Source organism: Cherax quadricarinatus, chromosome 20, assembly GCF_038502225.1.
Source record: "Cherax quadricarinatus isolate ZL_2023a chromosome 20, ASM3850222v1, whole genome shotgun sequence".
In the NCBI taxonomy this organism is placed as follows: Eukaryota; Metazoa; Arthropoda; class Malacostraca; order Decapoda; family Parastacidae; genus Cherax; species Cherax quadricarinatus.
The window spans coordinates 43,157,520-43,176,532 of record NC_091311.1 but is presented as its reverse complement, the minus strand read 5'-3'; the positions used below and the strand labels follow the sequence as shown (position 1 = coordinate 43,176,532).

At 38.0% G+C, this 19,013-nt stretch overlaps 1 protein-coding gene across 1 annotated transcript in view; it reads right to left on the bottom strand.

Annotated features, from left to right (window-relative positions):
* Window positions 1-19,013, bottom strand: part of LOC128703871 (kinesin heavy chain) — a 102,807-nt gene that overhangs the window by 49,666 nt on the left and 34,128 nt on the right. The window contains exons 6-8 of the mRNA XM_070087020.1: window positions 8,997-9,250; window positions 8,737-8,824; window positions 8,370-8,499 (exon numbers count right to left, since the gene is read on the bottom strand). Of these exons, the coding sequence (XP_069943121.1) occupies window positions 8,370-8,499; window positions 8,737-8,824; window positions 8,997-9,250 (472 nt within the window). The remainder of the gene's footprint in view (window positions 1-8,369; window positions 8,500-8,736; window positions 8,825-8,996; window positions 9,251-19,013) is intronic.

The following is a 19,013-nucleotide window of genomic DNA, read 5'->3' as shown; positions in this document are numbered from 1 at the left end:
ACCTAAAAATGCAGGTGTCAAAAAAATTTCCACATTCTCCAGCATAAAAGGCACACCCCAATTTTGGCAGGCATTTTGAGGGGGAAAAAAAAAAAAGTACTCTTTTCAAAATGATACTGAGCCAGTGTCTGGCTGCTTATTAGAACAGTGTGGCTGACAGAGATGGGAACCTTGCACAGCCTGTCCTCTCCTCTGCCACCACTAACCACCAAAGCATGGTTACTTGTTATTTACAGATAGTCACACCTATTGTTATTCTTTATTATAATTACCCAATGACCCTGAAATGAGCAAATTCGCCGATGACACAAAGACAGGTAGGATAATTGATTCAAACACATACGTCATGGAACTTCAGGGGGTTTAGATAAACTCAGTATCTGGTCAGAAAAGTGGCAGATGCAGTTCAATGTAGATAAGTGCAAGATTTTGAAGCTGGGGAGTGTCCATAACCCTAGCACTTTTAAGTTAAATAATGTAAAACTTAGCCATACAGATTGTAAAAAGGACTCGGGGGTTATGGTAAGCAGCAACCTTAAACCAAGACAGCAATGCCTAAGCATACGTAATAAGGCAAACAGATTACTGGGATTTACATCAAGAAGTGTAAGCAACAAAAGTCCAGCAGTTATATTACAGCTATATACATAAGAACATAAGAATGGAGGAACACTGCAGAAGGCCTACTGCCCCATACAAGGCAGGTCCTTATCAAAACGACCTCTACCCAAAGCTACCCAAGAATTAACTCCCGTACCCAATGACACCAATCAAAGCCAGCCCCTCCCACTCATATATCTGTCCAGTCTCTTCTTAAAGCTACCCAAGGTCCTAACCTCTATCACCCTACTGGGAAGATTGTTCCACGCATCCACAACTCTGTTAGAAAACCAGTACTTACCTATGTCCTTTCTAAATCTAAATTTATCCAACTTAAATCCATTATTTCTAGTTCTTAACTGGTTTGACACCCTCAGTACTTTATTAATATTTCCTTTGTTTATGCCCATCATCCACTTACACACTTCAATGATATCTCCCCTCACTCTACGTCTGTCCAGAGTGTGGAGATTTAAGGCTTTAAGTCTATATTCATATGGGAGATTCCTTACACAGTAAATCATTTTAGTCACTCTTCTCTGTATGTTCTCCAATGAGTCTATATCCATCCTGTAGTAAGGAGACCAAAACTGAGCAGCATAATCTAAATGAAGCCTCACCAGTGATGTATAGAGCTGTAAAATAACTTTTGTACTTGTTACTTATACTTCTTGAGATAAACCCAAGTAATCTGTTAGCCTTGTTGCACACTTAAGCACGCTGTCTTGGCTTTAGGTTTCTGTTTACCGTGACTCCCAAGTCTTTTTCACATTCTGTATGATCAATATCAAAATGGTATACAATACCGACAGGTTGGTAGGTAAGACACAGACAACAGTTACGCAACTTTATTCCGAAACGTTTCGCCTACACAGTAGGCTTCTTCAGTTGAGTACAGAAAGTAGGCAGGAACAGTAAAGATGTGAAGACGATGTAACCAGTCCATCGACTTCAAGGGTGATGGACCGATTATATTGCCTTCACATCTCTACTGTTCCTGCCTACTTTCTGTACTCGACTGAAGAAGCCTACTGTGTAGGTGAAACGTTTCGGAATAAAGTTGCCTAACTGTTGCGTATGTGTCTTACCTACCATCCAGTATGATCAAGCTCTACTTCACCTAGTTCACAGCTTCGAGGGTTGTTTTCATTACCACACTGAACTTCATCTGCCATTAGTAAGGCCTCACCTAGATTACGCAGCTCAGTTTTGGTCCCCATATTACAGAATGGACATAAATTTGTTAGAAAACATTCAGCGTAGAATGACTCAATTAACCCTTAAACTGTCCAAATAGATCTATGTTCACATGCGTAGTGCTCCAAAAGTAGATCTACATTTTTTTTACATATTTTCAAATATAAAAAAAAATACATCAAAGTTTTTTTACATGTTTTCAAATGTAAAAAAAAAAACAAAAAGAAGCTCTACATTTGTTTACATACTTTCAAATGCTGAAAAAACGTAGATCTACGTCTTGACAGTTCAAGGGTTAATACATGGCATTAGAAATCTTCCGTACGGAGAGAGATTGAAGATCCTTAAACTACACTCGCTTGTTAGATGAAGAATGAGGGGAGACATGATCGAAGTGTATAAGTAGAAGATGGGTATTTACAAAGTGGATATAGATAAGGCTTTGAGGATATCCCTCCAAGAGCGAACCTGCAATAATGGATTCAAAATATATAAGTTTAGATTTAGAAAGGATATAGGAAAGTATGTACTGGTTTGGTAATAGGGTAGTTGATGAGTGGAACAGTTTGCCTAGTATGGTTATCAAAGCTAAAATCTTGGGTAGTTTCAAATTTAGGTTGGATAAGTACACGAGTGAGAGGGGTTGGATTTGAGTGGGACCTGCACGTGAGTAAACAGAATTGTCAAACCTTATTGCTTGGGTAGTGTTTATTCTGTTAGTGGGTTAGATCTGTGAAGGACCTGCTTAGTATGGGCCAACAGGCCTACTGCAGTGTTCCTCCTTTCTTATGTTCTTATGTTCCTGATACATTACAATTATTTACAACTTCTGAAGCTGATTTCCTTAATATGTACCAGTAACTTTTTTTTTTTTTAACACATTAGCCATCTCCCACCAAGGCAGTGGGACCCAAAATAAAAAACACTTTCACCATCATTCAAACATAATATTACACTGTCTTTGCAGAGGTGCCCAGATATGGTAGTTTAGATGTCACTCCAAACAGTCAATATCCCAGACCCCTCCTTTAAAGTGCAAGCACTGTATTTTCCACATTCAGGACTCAAGTCTGGCTAACTGATTTCCCTGAATCCCTTCACAAAATATTACCCTGCTCACACTCCAACAGCTCATCAGGTCTCAAAAACCATTCGCCTCCATTCACTCCTATCTAACATGCGCACATGCCTATAATTTATAAGTTACTAATCACCTTAGTGTGAGAAACAGATTTGTACAGGGAGGGCAGTACAGGTACAACATAAATTTTCCAGACCCTTTGGTTCCAAAGCCTTTCCTGATTACTGAGTTTTCCGCCATTAGAGCACAGTATTCCTAGGTCTTGGGATTGGATAAATGATGTACAGTTGGGTGGTAAATACACTGGCATGGAAATTTCAAGTTCCTGATCATAAATTTGTATGAATTATAAGAGTTTCCGGACCATTTGTGTCCGGAAAATCGAGGTTGTACCTGTATTTAGATTTTAGTTTACTAGTGTCTCAGCACTGAAACCACCACTTGCCAGTAATCCAAAGCCTGCCCTTGATCTTGAGCATACAAGGGACAAGGTGATTTTAAGACACTTTTGTGTGTGTGTGTGGCAGGAGGGTGGAACAAAGTGCCTTACAGTTTGTGCAGAAAGTTATGATACCAACGGGTTGAAGTCATGGCTTCATGTAACTGATTTTATATACTTGTATGGTTCTTGTGGGATGCAAATTGTGATGTTCATCTGGCCAAGCTGTATAAACATTTAGAAACACAGTATACTTCACAAGCCTCCCACAAGTAACATTACAAGGAAAGATGTGTTATTTTGGTGCATGCATCAGAGGCCAATATTTTGGTTTGTGTGTGGTCACTAACCCCTCTCTTGTAACAACAATAATGACCAGAAGTGGATATAACTGCTATGACTGCCTTGCATAAGGGTAGAGATGATACACTACTGCTGATCAAATTGTGTTCAGTGCTGCATCTCATCAAATGTGTTCATGAATAGGAAGAGACCTACATTCCAATCTCTTTTTTAATGACTGGCAAACCTAAATTAATGTGCCCAATGACTCTGCAAATGATTCCTCATGACAGAGAAAAACTGTTGGTTATTAGACCAAGTGTCCCTCAGAGGTCACCAAAAGTCACTCCACGATGGCTTGGAATTTAGTTTTTGTGCCCACAATAAACCTCTTCTCACAGTACGGCAAAAAACAAGAGAGTAAAGGTTTCCAAGAAATATTGTGAGTGGGGTTTGTACAAGTGGAGAGGAGTTTTGTGGTCAAATGAAATGACTTTACAATGACTGGTGTAGTGAAGCAGGAAGGGTTTATTATGCACCTCATTTTGACCCACACCTCCCATAGTACACTGCCAAGACTGAAATATCCTGCATCACTCATAGTGAGGATTTTATTATCATTTTTATTATCACACTGGCCGATTCCCACCAAGGCAGGGTGGCCCGAAAAAGAAAAACTTTCACCATCATTCACTCCATCACTGTCTTGCCAGAAGGGTGCTTTACACTACAGTTTTTAAACTGCAACATTAACACCCCTCCTTCAGAGTGCAGGCACTGTACTTCCCATCTCCAGGACTCAAGTCCGGCCTGCCGGTTTCCCTGAATCCCTTCATAAATGTTACTTTGCTCACACTCCAACAGGATGTTTCACTTAATATGGAGTTGGAGAATTAGTACTGCTTCCCAAAAAATGACATGATAAATCATAATTATTTGAAGCTCTTTATGAATTATTTACCTAACTCATTTGAAAAAGCCAAAACATTGTGTATGCAAGATGGTGCTCTTTGTCATACCACCAAGTGTCAAAATGTGGGTAAGTGATTGTGAGGTACTCCATTTAGTGATTGGCCAGGTAACAGCCATGACCTAAACCTAACAGAAAATTTGGGGTCACTTATGAAACATTATGTAAGAAACCGTGACATGTCATCCATCTCAAAGCTAGCAGAAGCTATTAACCCTTTCAGGGTCGAGAGACCCTCTCCTAAACTCGTTCTCAGGGTTGAAAATTTTTCAGGGGGGGGGGGGGTTCTTATAAAATGATAGAGAATCTTTTCCCGATCATAATGACACCAAAAGTATGAAATTTTATGGAAAACTTACGGAATTATGCTCTCGCGCAGTTAGCGATCTCGACGATGTTTATGCATCGGCGATTTCTCCCACTTTGAGCCCTATTTTCAGCCAATTTCAATGTACTAGTTGACAAAACTCATATCTATTTTGCTACAACTCCATTTTTTTCTATCAAATGAGTACAAGAAACCACCCATTTACCTATTTCAACTATCCAATAAAGTGGTCAGAAATTGGCAATTTTGCCAATTTCACACAAATTTCAGAAGATGCCAATTTCCAAATAGGGTCCAGAATAAACAAGACTTACATTCCTGGCACTACAATAACATTTTATCTGTTCATTAGTCAAGTCCCCCGGCCCCTCTTACATCCCCTGCTTTCCACTTTGAATTTTTATTCTCACAAAAACTAGAAGAATACTGCATTGGTGTAGAAATGGTTGACGTATATTGGACGCTTGGCATGATTTGTTTACTATTGAACTTTGGTAAAAATTGAGCATATATGCTACTTTGAGCTCAATTTCAAGGTACTTTTCATTATGAAACCAATCAAAATCACCTCAATTTCTGTAATATGTCTTCCATCTGTAATATGTCTTTCATTCTATAAAATGAGACCAGGAAAACTAAAATACACCCATAAATACCATACAAAAATACACTGCGAAGTCGCTGTTTTAAACCAAAAACATGGTCGGAGTTTTTTTTTCTCATTATGCACTGTGTGCTGTAGGATTTTTTGTACTGTGCACAATGACCACATAGATCCATTCTTTCATATGTAGGCCTACCAGCTTTCTATCACTAGAAATTAAGCGAACTAGTACGTCAATAACATTGGTGGGTAAGCCGTACTAGTACGCCAGAAACCCTGAAAGGGTTAAGGACATCTGGGCATCATTAGTACCCTTCAAAATTCATATAATGGTGTTCCTTGAAGGCTTAAGGACTGCATGAAGAGCAAGGGTAATTCAACCAAAAATTAACTACAGTGGTAAATTTTTTTTAGCCAAGATCATAACTTTCCTTGCAGATTGTACATGACAGAAAATATAGTAAACCATACCCCCGGCCGGGATTGAACCCGCGGTCCCCCGCTTTTCGTAGTTCCCGGCAATCGTAAAATTCGCCAATCATAGGGGTATTTTCGTATAAACATGGACTCGCTTTTCATAGGTTGACTCGCGAGTCGTAGTTCGTCCAGGACGCATACCCACGGCGTGAGCCAGGGCGGCATCCAGGCTGGCATTGTTTACCAGTGAGTGAAGGTTCCCTCACGTGCTCCAGCGAAATATTTCATAATATTCCATTTATTTTTAGTGCTTGCAAGTACTGAATAAGCTACCATGGCTCCAAAGAAAGCTCCTAGTGCCAAGCCTGTGGTAAAGAAGGTGAGAAATACGACTGAATTTAAGAAAACCATTATTGAACAATATGAAAGTGGTACAAGTGTGGCCGAACTGTCCAGGATGTATAAGAAACCCTACACAACCTTATGTTCCATAGTGGCCAAGAAAAAGGAAATAAAGGATGCTGTTGTTGCAAAGGGAGTAACTATGCTGACAAAAATGACATCACCAGTACTGGAAGAGGTTGAGAAGTTATTATTGATGTGGATAAATGAGAAACAATTAGCAGGAGATACTCTTATGACTTCGAATATTTGTGAAAAGGCTAGGCAGTTGCATGAAGATTTGGTCAAGAAACTGCCTGCAAATAGTGGTGAAGTGAGTGAATTTAAGGCCAGCAAAGGCTAGTTTGAGAGATTTAAGAACCGTACTGGTATACACAGTGTGGTAAGGCATGGTGAGGCTGCCAGTTCGGACCACAAGGCGGCTGAAAAATATGTGCATGAATTCCAGGAGTACATAGAGGCTGAAGGACTGAAACCTTAACAAGTGTTCAGTTGTGACGAAACAGGCCTCTTTTGGAAGAAAATGCCAAAGAGGACCTTCATTACACAAGAGGAAAAGGCAATGCCAGGACACAAGCCTATGAAAGACAGGCTGACGCTAATGTTCTGTGCTAATGCTAGTGGGGATTTCAAAGTGAAGCCATTACTAGTGTACCATTCTGAAAATCCCAGTGTGTTCAGGAAAAACAATGTTATGAAGAGTAAATTGTGTGTGTTTTGGAAATCTAGTAGTAAGGCATGGGTCACGAGGGAAATTTTCGTCGAGTGGTTCAATGAGGTGTTTGGCCCTAGTGTGAAGGAGTATCTCCTGGAAAAGAAATTGGATCTCAAGTGCCTGTTAGTAATGGACAATGCACCTGCTCATCCTCCAAACTTGGATGATCTAATTTTTGAGGAGTTTGGGTTCATCACAGTAAAGTTCTTGCCCCCGAATACCACTCCTCTCCTCCAACCCATGGACCAGCAGGTTATTGCAAACTTTAAAAAACTCTACACAAAAGCAATGTTTCACAGGTGCTTGACTGTGACCACAGACACTCACTTGACCCTAAGGGAATTTTGAAGAGAACACTTCAGCATCCTCCACTGCATAACCCTTATAGGTATGGCTTGGGAGGGAGTGACTACCAGGACTTTGAACTCTGCCTGGAGAAAATTGTGGCCAGATTGTGTCGACAAGAGGGATTTTGAAGGATTTGGGACTGACCCTAATGAGCCTATGTCTGTTGTAAAATCAATTGTGGCACTGGGGAGTTCCATGGGGTTGGATGTGAGTTTGGAGGATGTGGAAGAATTGGTGGAAGACCACAATGAAGAGCTCACCACTGAGGAGCTGCAAGAGCTTCAGCAGGAAGAACAACACATTGCAGCTCAGAATCTTGCTGCAGAGGAGGAGGAAGAGAGATGGAAGAAGGTGCCTTCTTCAGAAATTAAAGAGATTTTTACTATGTGGGGTAAGATGGAAGTGTTAAAGAGACGCCAGAAACAGAGCTCTCTCCACAGTTATTTTGTGAGACAGGACTCCAGTGACTTTCAAGGTGGTCCTAGTGGCATTAAGAAACAGAGAAGAGAAGCAACCCCAAAAAAGCAAATGGTACCTGAGGTGTTGATGGAAGGGGATTCCCCCTTCCAAACCATAAACAATCCACTCTCTCTCCTCCTCCAGTCTCCCATACACTAAGAAGAATCTCCAATAAAGGTAAGTGTTATGCTGTTAATGTTTCATTCATCATTTCCCATTGTATTGTTTATGTACTACATGTATATTTCATGTTAAAAATTTTTTTGTTTTAATACTTCTCGGTGTCGGGAACGGATTAATTGTATTTACATTATTTCTTATGGGGAAAATTGATTCGTAATCGTAAATTTCGTTTATAGTAACAGCTCCAGGAACGGATTAATTACGAAAAACGAGGGACCACTGTATATCATGCAAGTGTCAACGAGCATCTGCCTTTACTGGTAACAAAGAGCAAGTACAATTCAATAAATGAGATGGATGTACACACAACTATGACCTACAACTCCACCTTCAAAAAAACTTACTAAATTGTTGTGAGGTTGTCGAGGCCTCCATGTCAATAGCAACCTGCTCATCAGTGCTTACAGACTCGCCGGCACGCCATCGTCCAAGCTCAAGATCCATTTTCTCCAATTGTGCCTTTAGCTTCGCTACCTGTACCACAACATACAAAGCAAATTTATGAATTAAAGCAATGTTTTAACCCTTAGGCAATTTGTTAAGAATTACACTGCCATCAGAAATAGGTACACCAGTTGGTTCTCCTTACTGATTGAATCTCTACCTTGAGAGATAAAGAAATCATAATTTCTTTTAGTTATATTCCACTGACTAAACTATAATTTTAATCCTTCAGTAAAAGTTCAACAAAACTCAAGAAACAAACACAACCTTCTCTTTCTCCTTCTCATAACGACGTTTCCATTCCTCAGCTGTGAGCTCCTCATTGACTGTCACCACATTCTTCACAGTTTTAGCTCTGCCAGCAAGAATGAGTTTCAAATTAAATACAGTTTATGTCATCTTACTAATACAGCGTATACATATACACATACATCGCTTTCAAAATGTTTCAGCTGCTTACAACAGAACTGTATATACAAGCATTAATACTCAAAACACATTCTCTAAGTATTGTATCTAGACATTACCTCTTGCCAAAGTCAAGCGTGGACTTGGTTTCAGACTCATTGAAGGAAGCCGGAGAACAGCAAATAACAATAGTAGTTCGGGCATTACCACCAAGTGATTCTTGAAGAATTCGAGTGAGCTTAGAATCTCGATATGGAACATGTGTTTTGGTGTTATCAGCAAGGGCAGAAATAACATTGCCCAAGGCTGATAGTGATTTGTTAATATTCTTAGCTTCATCTAAAACAGCACCCTCTGCCCCAGTCTTGCTTACCTGTTTACAAATAATATGATACATTCAGCAAATTACTACCTTTTTTTTGTTCTATTTTAAGCTTTAAATTGTTTTGTTAAAGTTCAATATTACTACTACAGGTCCGCCATCACAAATCCGGCAATCAGTTATTCGGTTCCTTCAGTTATTCGGCACTAATTTTGGCTAGCATAATTTCAAATTTCCAGGGTCGCCACACCAACCTGCTGGTACTGTTTGGTGGCACACAAGTCATTCCAATTTCTTTTTCTCCATTTATTGTTTTAACCTGCTTACTTATAGCCCTAGCCTTAGTTCCAATGAATAAAAGAAATGCTCATTATGTAAAGCACCTACACAGTACACTATACATTAAAGATAAGGTGGCTTTGAAGCCACTGTCAGTTGCCATGAACTCAGTCTCATGAAGCAGGAGAATATGCTTTATTATTATGCTAATATCAACACTACAGCTTATTTGCCTATCACAATTGATCTAATATGACATAAGAAACAATATAAATAACATAAAACATGTTAAATACTCCAGAATGAATAATATTTGGCATAACACCGAGCGAGCAGTTCGACGGAGGTATAAAGAGGATATGGTATACAAATACCATTCTCCTATCCCTGTTTTGGGGGTTTATATTAGAGAAAAAGGAGTGTAGCACAGGGCTAACTGTGATATACACTCGTATTCCACCATAAACATGAAACAAAAGTTATTTTCTCTATATAGATTATCTCACACAGCACCATATGTGTAGAGAACCTAGGATAACCCAAAAAAAGTCAACGTGGCTTACTTTTAGTACCTGGCTTGGGTTAGCCATATATGATTTTTGGTAAATATTCGACTCCCAGCCAGGGTAGAAACATTAAGCGTGTTTCTTTACACCTGTTGTCTATGTTTACCCCATCAGTAAATGGGTACCTGGGTGTTAGTTGACTAGTGTGGGTGTTATCCTGGGACACTGACCTAATTTTCTTGAAATACTCTGCATAACAAGTGGCTTTCTATATAGTAGTATGTCACTGATATCAGCTAGGCCTGTATACCTTGTACATGTACGTGTAGTAAATAAAGATATTATTATTATTATATTTTCTCAGTTGTTTGTTGGGTTATCTTATTCAAACTTGGGCAATGTATGATGGAAAGATACTTCTTCACGTACACCAAAAATGAAAGAAATCAGACCATAAATAGCGGAGTTCACTTCTCAGCCATTAGCGGCCACTTAGCGGTATATTTTTGTATGGTTGTTATGGTTATATTCTCATTTTTACGGTCTCATTTGATAGAATGAAAGATATATTACAGAAATAGATATGATTTTGATTGCTTTCATGACGAAAAGTACCTAGAAATTGCGCTCACAGTAGCGAAAATGTTCTGTTCTTTAGCGAAGCTCAAGAGTAAACAAATGACGTCACCGTCCAATACCTGTCCGCCGGCCAGTCCAATACGGAGTCAAGAATGGCTTGACATTATTTATACAATTATTACAATAATGCAGAAGTCTGCATAACAGTAAATCTTTTTTTTTTTTTTTTTTGTGAATAAAAATTCCAAATGAAAAGCAAGAGTAATATAATAGGGGCTTGTAGCTGTGACTAATGAACAGAGAAAATGTTATTTCATTGCCAGGAATGTCTGCATTATTTATTCTGGATCCTATTTTGAAATTGGCATCTGTTGAAATTAGTGTGAAATCGGCCAAATTGCCAATTTCTGACCACTTTATTGGGTAGTTGAAATAAGTGAATGGGCGGTTTCTTGTACTCAGTTGACAGACTACAAGTAAATAAGTTTATTCAGGTATACACAAATACAGTTACATAGATTATCATACATAACAGTGTATGTATAGAGAACCTAGGATAATCCAGAAAAGTCAGACAAAGTGACTTATTTCCAGTACCTGGCTTGGGCTTGCCATATATAATTTTTGGTAAATATTTTTTTTTCTCTGTTGTTTGTTGGGCTATCTCATTGAAACTTGGGCAACGTATGATGGAAAGATGCTTCTTAACGTACAACAAAAATAAAAAAGACGGATGATAAATAAGGGAGTTAACTTCTCAGCCAATAGCCGCCTCTGCAGTATATTTTTGTATGTTTTTTATGGTTGTATTCTCATTTTTTTGGACTCGTTTGATAGAATGGAAGATATATTACAGAAATAGACATGATTTTGATTGCTTTCATGACGAAAAGTACCTTGAAATTGAGCTCAAAGTAGCGGAAATATTCGATTTTTGCCAATGTTCAATGAACTGTGTAAGTGAAGTTGGTTAATTTTATTACGTGTATTCTAACCTAACCACTCTGTAATTCAGCAAACTCAGTAATCCGGCACACTACAGGTCCCAATGATGCCGGATTTGTGATGGAGAACCTGTACACAAATTTTTTTCATTTTAAAAAATTTATTTCCCTAGGTAAAATGCATCATTTAAATACTACTGTATATTTAAATTCAAGAACTATACACAAAATGTTAACCATAACATTTGCATTAATCTTCAATCATATAAAGGCAATTTCTATATGTTGTTGTGCTTCTTAATTGCCATTAGATTAAGACTTAAAATGTGCAGTACAGTAGACATTAATGAAGGGAAGTCATTATTGGTATTTTAACCCATGGGAGGGCTTTATCAAGTACTGTACATGTACTTATTTGATAAGGCCACCGTGTGTGAAGTACTGTATCTAAAAATATTCCTTGCATTCAATGTCTTCTCACCACTTGTCAGCATTTTACACACACACATAAAATAAATAAATAAAAAAAAAAAAGTGTGTGTGTGTGTGTGTTCACCTAACTGTACTCACCTAATTGTGGTTGCAGAGGTCAAGACTCGGCTCCTGGCCCCGCCTCTTCACTGATCGCTACTAGGTCCTCCCCCCCCCCCCCGTATGCTGCAGCAGTTATTTGGTTGATGTGTGCCTCCGGTGATGTGCTCGGTGTTATGGTCACCCCAAGGTCTTTCTCCCTGGGTGAGGTTTGTAGTCTTTGTCCACCTAGCCTATAGTCTCTCTGCGGTCTTCTTTGCCCCTCCCCAATCTTCATGACTTTGCATTTGGCTGGATTGAATTCGAGAAGCCAGTTACTGGACCACATGTCCAGCCTGTCCAGGTCTCTTTGCAGTCCTGCCTCATCCTCATCCAATTTAATTCTTTTCATCAACTTCACATCATCTGCAAACAGGGACACTTCGGAGTCTATTCCTTCCGTCATGTCGTTCACATATATCAAAAATAGCACTGGTCCTAGAACTGACCCTTGTGGGACCCCACTCGTCACAGGCGCCCACTGTGATACCTCTTCACGTACAATGACTCGTTGCTGCCTCCCTGTCAGGTATTCCCTTATCCATTGCAGTGCCCTCCCTGTTACATGCGCCTGATCCTCCAGCTTCTGCACTAATCTCTTGTGGGGAACTGTGTCAAAGGCCTTCCTGCAGTCTAGGAAAACGCAATCTACCCACCCCTCTCTCTCGTGTCTTACTTCTGTTACCTTGTCATAAAACTCCAGGAGGTTTGTGATACATGATTTGCCTTCCATGAACCCATGCTGGTTTTCATTTATAACCTTGTTCCTTTCCAGGTGTTCGACCACTCTCCTCCTGATAATCTTCTCCATGACTTTGCACACAATACATGTCAGAGACACAGGTCTGTAGTTTAGCACCTCGTTTCTGTTTCCTTTCTTAAATATGGGGACTATATTAGCTGTCTTCCATTTCTCAGGTAGTTGCCCAGTTTCAAGGGATGTGTTGAAGATTGTGGTTAGAGGCACGCACAGCATCTCTGCTCCTTCTCTAAGGACCCATGGGGAGATGTTGTCCGGTCCCATCGCCTTTGAGGTGTCAAGGTCACTTAGGAGCTTCTTCACCTCCTCCTCGGTTGTTCGTATGTCATTCAACACTTGTTGGTATGTTCCCTCTTGATGTTCCCTTCTGTGCTGTCTTCCCACAGCCCTTCCTGTCTCTACTGTAAAAACTTCCTTAAATCTCCTGTTCAGCTCCTCACATACCTCCTGATCATTTCTTGTGAGTTCTCCACCTTCTGTCCTTAATCTGATCACCTGGTCTTTGACTGTTGTCTTCCTCCTGATGAGGCTATACAGCAGTTTCGGGTCAGTCTTGATTCTCGATGCTATGTCATTTTCATACTGTCGCTGGGCCTCCCTCCTTACCTGTGCATACTCATTCCTGGCTCTGCGACTGATCTCCCTATTTTCGTGTGTTCTCTGCTTTCTGTACTTTTTCCATTCTCTATTGCACTTTGTTTTTGCCTCCTTACACCGTCGGGTAAACCAGGGGCTCGCTCACACGTGTGTGTGTGTGTGTGTGTGTGTGTGTGTGTGTGTGTGTGTGTGTGTGTGTGTGTGTGTGTGTGTGTGAGTGAAAGAATAGAGAAGTTCCAAGCACTTTCGTGACTACTCACATTATCAAGGAACAATGAAAGTAAAGCATCAAAGGAAGGAATATAAAGGGAAAGCCCACACCTCACTATCAGATCCCACAACAACGAAACACCTGACGTGAGACAGCAGGCCCGCCGGCCGAACTAGACAGGTCCTTCGTACAACCCACCAACAAACTATTCTACCCAAGAAATAAGAAATTTAAAAAATTATTATTTGTCCAATGTATTATTAAATTCTTCCCAAATTCTATTAATTATAAATGGATCTAATTTATATAAACCAAAGGAAATATTCTTATTATTGTCAAAACTGCTTTTTATGAAACAAGATTCAATTATATTCCTGTCGACCATAGACTTGCTTGATACTACTTTCTCAACTTTTTGAAAATCAATTGGATGGTTAAAATCTCTTACATGAATAAATAGAGCATTGGAATCTTGTCCAGTTCTAATGCTTTATTTATGTTGTTTTAATCTTAGTTCGAGATTTTTACCAGTTTGACCGTACTAAACTTTATCGCAAATTTTACAAGGAATCTTATAGACACATCCAGCAGCATTTTGGGGGGAATTCTTTATCAAAAGTTTTTTTTACTGTACCAAGATTTTTGAATACAACTTTAATATTAAAAGTCTTAAGAGAAGGCATATCAACCAAGTTTCCATGGTAAGGGAGAACCAACATATTTTTAGTTGAATAAGGCTGGTTGTCCCTTTTTGGATTGTAAAAAGTATTTCTAGCAACTTTAAAAGATTTATCAATTACATTTCTTGGGTATTTCAAATCATTACCTATTTCATAAATTTTGGATATTTCCTCATCTATGAACTCTCGACTACAAATTCATAAAGCTCTCAAAAACATTGATGAGAAAACAGACGGTTTAACTATCTTGTTGAATAAATAAATAAATAAATAAATAAATTATATATATATATTATATATATATATTTTATATATATATATATATTTTATATATATATATATATATATATATATATATATATATATATATATATATATATATACACAGTGGACCCCCGGTTAACGAACTTTTTTCATTCCAGTAGTATGTTCAGGTGCCAGTACTGACCGAATTTTTTCCCATAAGGAATATTGTGAAGTAGATTAGTCCATTTCAGACCCCCAAACATACACGTACAAACGCACTTACATAAATACACTTACATAATTGGTCGCATTTGGAGGTGATCGTTAAGCGGGGGTCCACTGTGTATATATATATATATATATATATATATATATATATATATATATATATATATATATATATATATATATATATATATATATATATATATATAATATATATAATAATATATATAATAATATATATAATAATATATATAATAATATATATAATAATATATATAATAATATATATAATAATATATATAATAATATATATAATAATATATATAATAATATATATAATAATATATATAATAATATATATAATAATATATATAATAATATATATAATAATATATATAATAATATATATAATAATATATATAATAATATATATAATAATATATATAATAATATATATAATAATATATATAATAATATATATATATATAATATATATAATAATATATATATGTCGTGCCGAATATGTAAAACTGGTCAATTAGCAAGAATTCATTTAAAATTAAGTCCTTTCTGAAATTTTCTCTTACACGTTTAAAGATATATTTTTTTCATTAATGTTAATGTAAAAAATTTTGATTTTGCACCAAAAGAATCTTAGAAAACTTACCTAACCTTATTATAAGAAGAACAATTTATTTTAGCCTAACCCAACTAAATATATTTTACATTTGTTTACCATAATTTAATACTAAACAAACACAGTGAAATATATTTTTTTCGTTAGGTTTAGAATGATTTTGGCGAAATTATTGCATACACAAATTTTCGTTTGTCTTATATGGCAAGATGAGCGTTGCTATTTAAGCCAAAATAGCAAGTTCTGCCTATTCGGCACGACATATATATATATATATATATATAATAGGTTGGTAGACAGCAACCACCCAGGGAGGTACTACCGTCCTACCAAGTGAGTGTAAAACGAAAGCCTGTGATTGTTTTACATGATGGTAGGATTGCTGATGTCTTTTGTCTGTCTCATAAATATGCAAGATTACAGGCATGTCTTGCTACTTCTACTTACACTTAGGTCACACTACACATACATGTATACATTTATTTATACACACTCATCTGAGTTTTCTTTGATTTTATCTTAATAGTTCTTGGTCTTATTAATTTTCCTTTTATATCCATGGGGAAGTGGAATAAGAATCTTTCCTCCGTAAGCCATGCGTGTTGTAAAAGTCAACTAAAATGCCGGGAACAATGGGCTAGTAACCCCTTTTCCTGTAAAGATTACTAAAAAGAATAAGAAGAAGAAAATTGTCAAAGTGGGAAGTCTGAATGTGCGTGGATGTTGTGCAGATAATAAGAAAGAGATGATTGTGGATGTTATGAATGAGAAGAAGCTGGATGTCCTGGCTTTAAGTGAAACAAAGCTGAAGGGGGTGGGAGAGTTTCAGTGGAGAGGAATAAATGGGATTAGGTCAGGGGTTTCAAATAGAGTTAGAGCTAAAGAAGGAGTAGCAATAATGTTGAAGGATAAGCTATGGCAGGAAAAGAGGGACTATAAATGTATTAATTCAAGGATTATGTGGAGTAAAATAAAGATTGGATGTGAAAAGTGGGTTATAATAAGCGTGTATGCACCTGGAGAAGAGAGAAGTGTAGAGGAGAGAGAGAGATTTTGGGAAATGTTGAGTGAATGCGTGGGGAGTTTTGAATCAAGTGTGAGAGTAATGGTGGTTGGGGATTTCAATGCTAAAGTGGGTAAAAATGTTATGGAGGGAGTAGTAGGTAAATTTGGGGTGCCAGGGGTAAATGTAAATGGGGAGCCTTTAATTGAGCTATGTGTAGAAAGAAATTTGGTAATAAGTAATACATATTTTATGAAAAAGAGGATAAATAAATATACAAGGTATGATGTAGCACGTAATGAAAGTAGTTTATTAGATTATGTATTGTAATAAAGTTGGTAGAATTACCGACAATATGTAAAGTAAAAAGACACAAGTGCAACTAATGTGACATTTATTGTGGCAACGTTTCGCTCTCCAGGAGCTTTATCAAGCCATTATCAAGGCTTGATAAAGCTCCTGGAGAGCGAAACGTTGCCACAAAAAATGTCACATTAGTTGCACTTGTGTCCTTTTACTTTAGATTATGTATTGGTGGATAAAAGGTTGATGGGTAGGCTCCAGGATGTACATGTTTATAGAGGGGCAACTGATATATCGGATCATTATTTAGTTGTAGCTACAGTTTTTACAAAGCAGAAGTGTTATAAGAAGAGCAGAGTATATGGAGAGCAAAAGAAAGGTAAAGAGAGTGGTGAGAGAGTGCAAAAGGAGAGCAGATGATAGAGTGGGAGAGGCACTGTCAAGAAATTTTAATGAAAATAAGAAAAAATTTTGGAGTGAGTTAAACAAGTTAAGAAAGCCTAGGGAAAATATGGATTTGTCAGTTAAAAACAGAGTAGGGGAGTTAGTAGATGGGGAGATGGAGGTATTGGGTAGATGGCGAGAATATTTTGAGGAACTTTTAAAAGTTAAGGAAGAAACAGAGGCAGTAATTTCATGCACTGGTCAGGGAGGTATACCATCTTTTAGGAGTGAAGAAGAGCAGAATGTAAGTGTGGGGGAGGTACGTGAGGCATTACGTAAAATGAAAGGGGGTAAAGCAGCTGGAACTGATGGGATCATGACAGAAATGTTAAAAGCAGGGGGGGATATAGTGTTGGAGTGGTTGGTACTTCTGTTTAATAAATGTATGAAAGAGGGGAAGGTACCTAGGGATTGGCGGAGAGCATGTATAGTCCCTTTATATAAAGGGAAAGGGGACAAAAGAGACTGTAAAAATTGTAGAGGAATAAGCTTACTGAGTATACCAGGAAAAGTGTACGGTAGGGTTATAATTGAAAGAATTAGAGGTAAGACAGAATGGAGGATTGCGGATGAGCAAGGAGGTTTCAGAGTGGGTAGGGGATGTGTAGATCAAGTGTTTACATTGAAGCATATATGTGAACAGTATTTAGATAAAGGTAGGGAAGTTTTTATTGCATTTATGGATTTAGAAAAGGCATATGATAGAGTGGATAGAGGAGCAATGTGGCAGATGTTGCAAGTATATGGAATAGGTGGTAAGTTATTAAATGCTGTAAAGAGTTTTTATGAGGATAGTGAGGCTCAGGTTAGGGTGTGTAGAAGAGAGGGAGACTACTTCCCGGTAAAAGTAGGTCTTAGACAGGGATGTGTAATGTCACCATGGTTGTTTAATATATTTATAGATGGGGTTGTAAAGGAAGTAAATGCTAGGGTGTTCGGGAGAGGGGTGGGATTAAATTTTGGGGAATCAAATTCAAAATGGGAATTGACACAGTTACTTTTTGCTGATGATACTGTGCTTATGGGAGATTCTAAAGAAAAATTGCAAAGGTTAGTGGATGAGTTTGGGAATGTGTGTAAAGGTAGAAAGTTGAAAGTGAACATAGAAAAGAGTAAGGTGATGAGGGTGTCAAATGATTTAGATAAAGAAAAATTGGATATCAAATTGGGGAGGAGGAGTATGGAAGAAGTGAATGTTTTCAGATACTTGGGAGTTGACGTGTCGGCGGATGGATTTATGAAGGATGAGGTTAATCATAGAATTGATGAGGGAAAAAAGGTGAGTGGTACGTTGAGGTATATGTGGAGTCAAAAAACGTTATCTATGGAGGCAAAGAAGGGAATGTATGAAAGTATAGTAGTACCAACACTCTTATATGGGTGTGAAGCTTGGGTGGTAAATGCAGCAGCGAGGAGACGGTTGGAGGCAGTGGAGATGTCCTGTTTAAGGGCAATGTGTGGTGTAAATATTATGCAGAAAATTCGGAGTGTGGAAATTAGGAGAAGGTGTGGAGTTAATAAAAGTATTAGTCAGAGGGCAGAAGAGGGGTTGTTGAGGTGGTTTGGTCATTTAGAGAGAATGGATCAAAGTAGAATGACATGGAAAGTATATAAATCTATAGGGGAAGGAAGGCGGGGTAGGGGTCGTCCTTGAAAGGGTTGGAGAGAGGGGGTAAAGGAGGTTTTGTGGGCAAGGGGCTTAGACTTCCAGCAAGCGTGCGTGAGCGTGTTAGATAGGAGTGAATGGAGACGAATGGTACTTGGGACCTGACGATCTGTTGGAGTGTGAGCAGGGTAATATTTAGTGAAGGGATTCAGGGAAACCGGTTA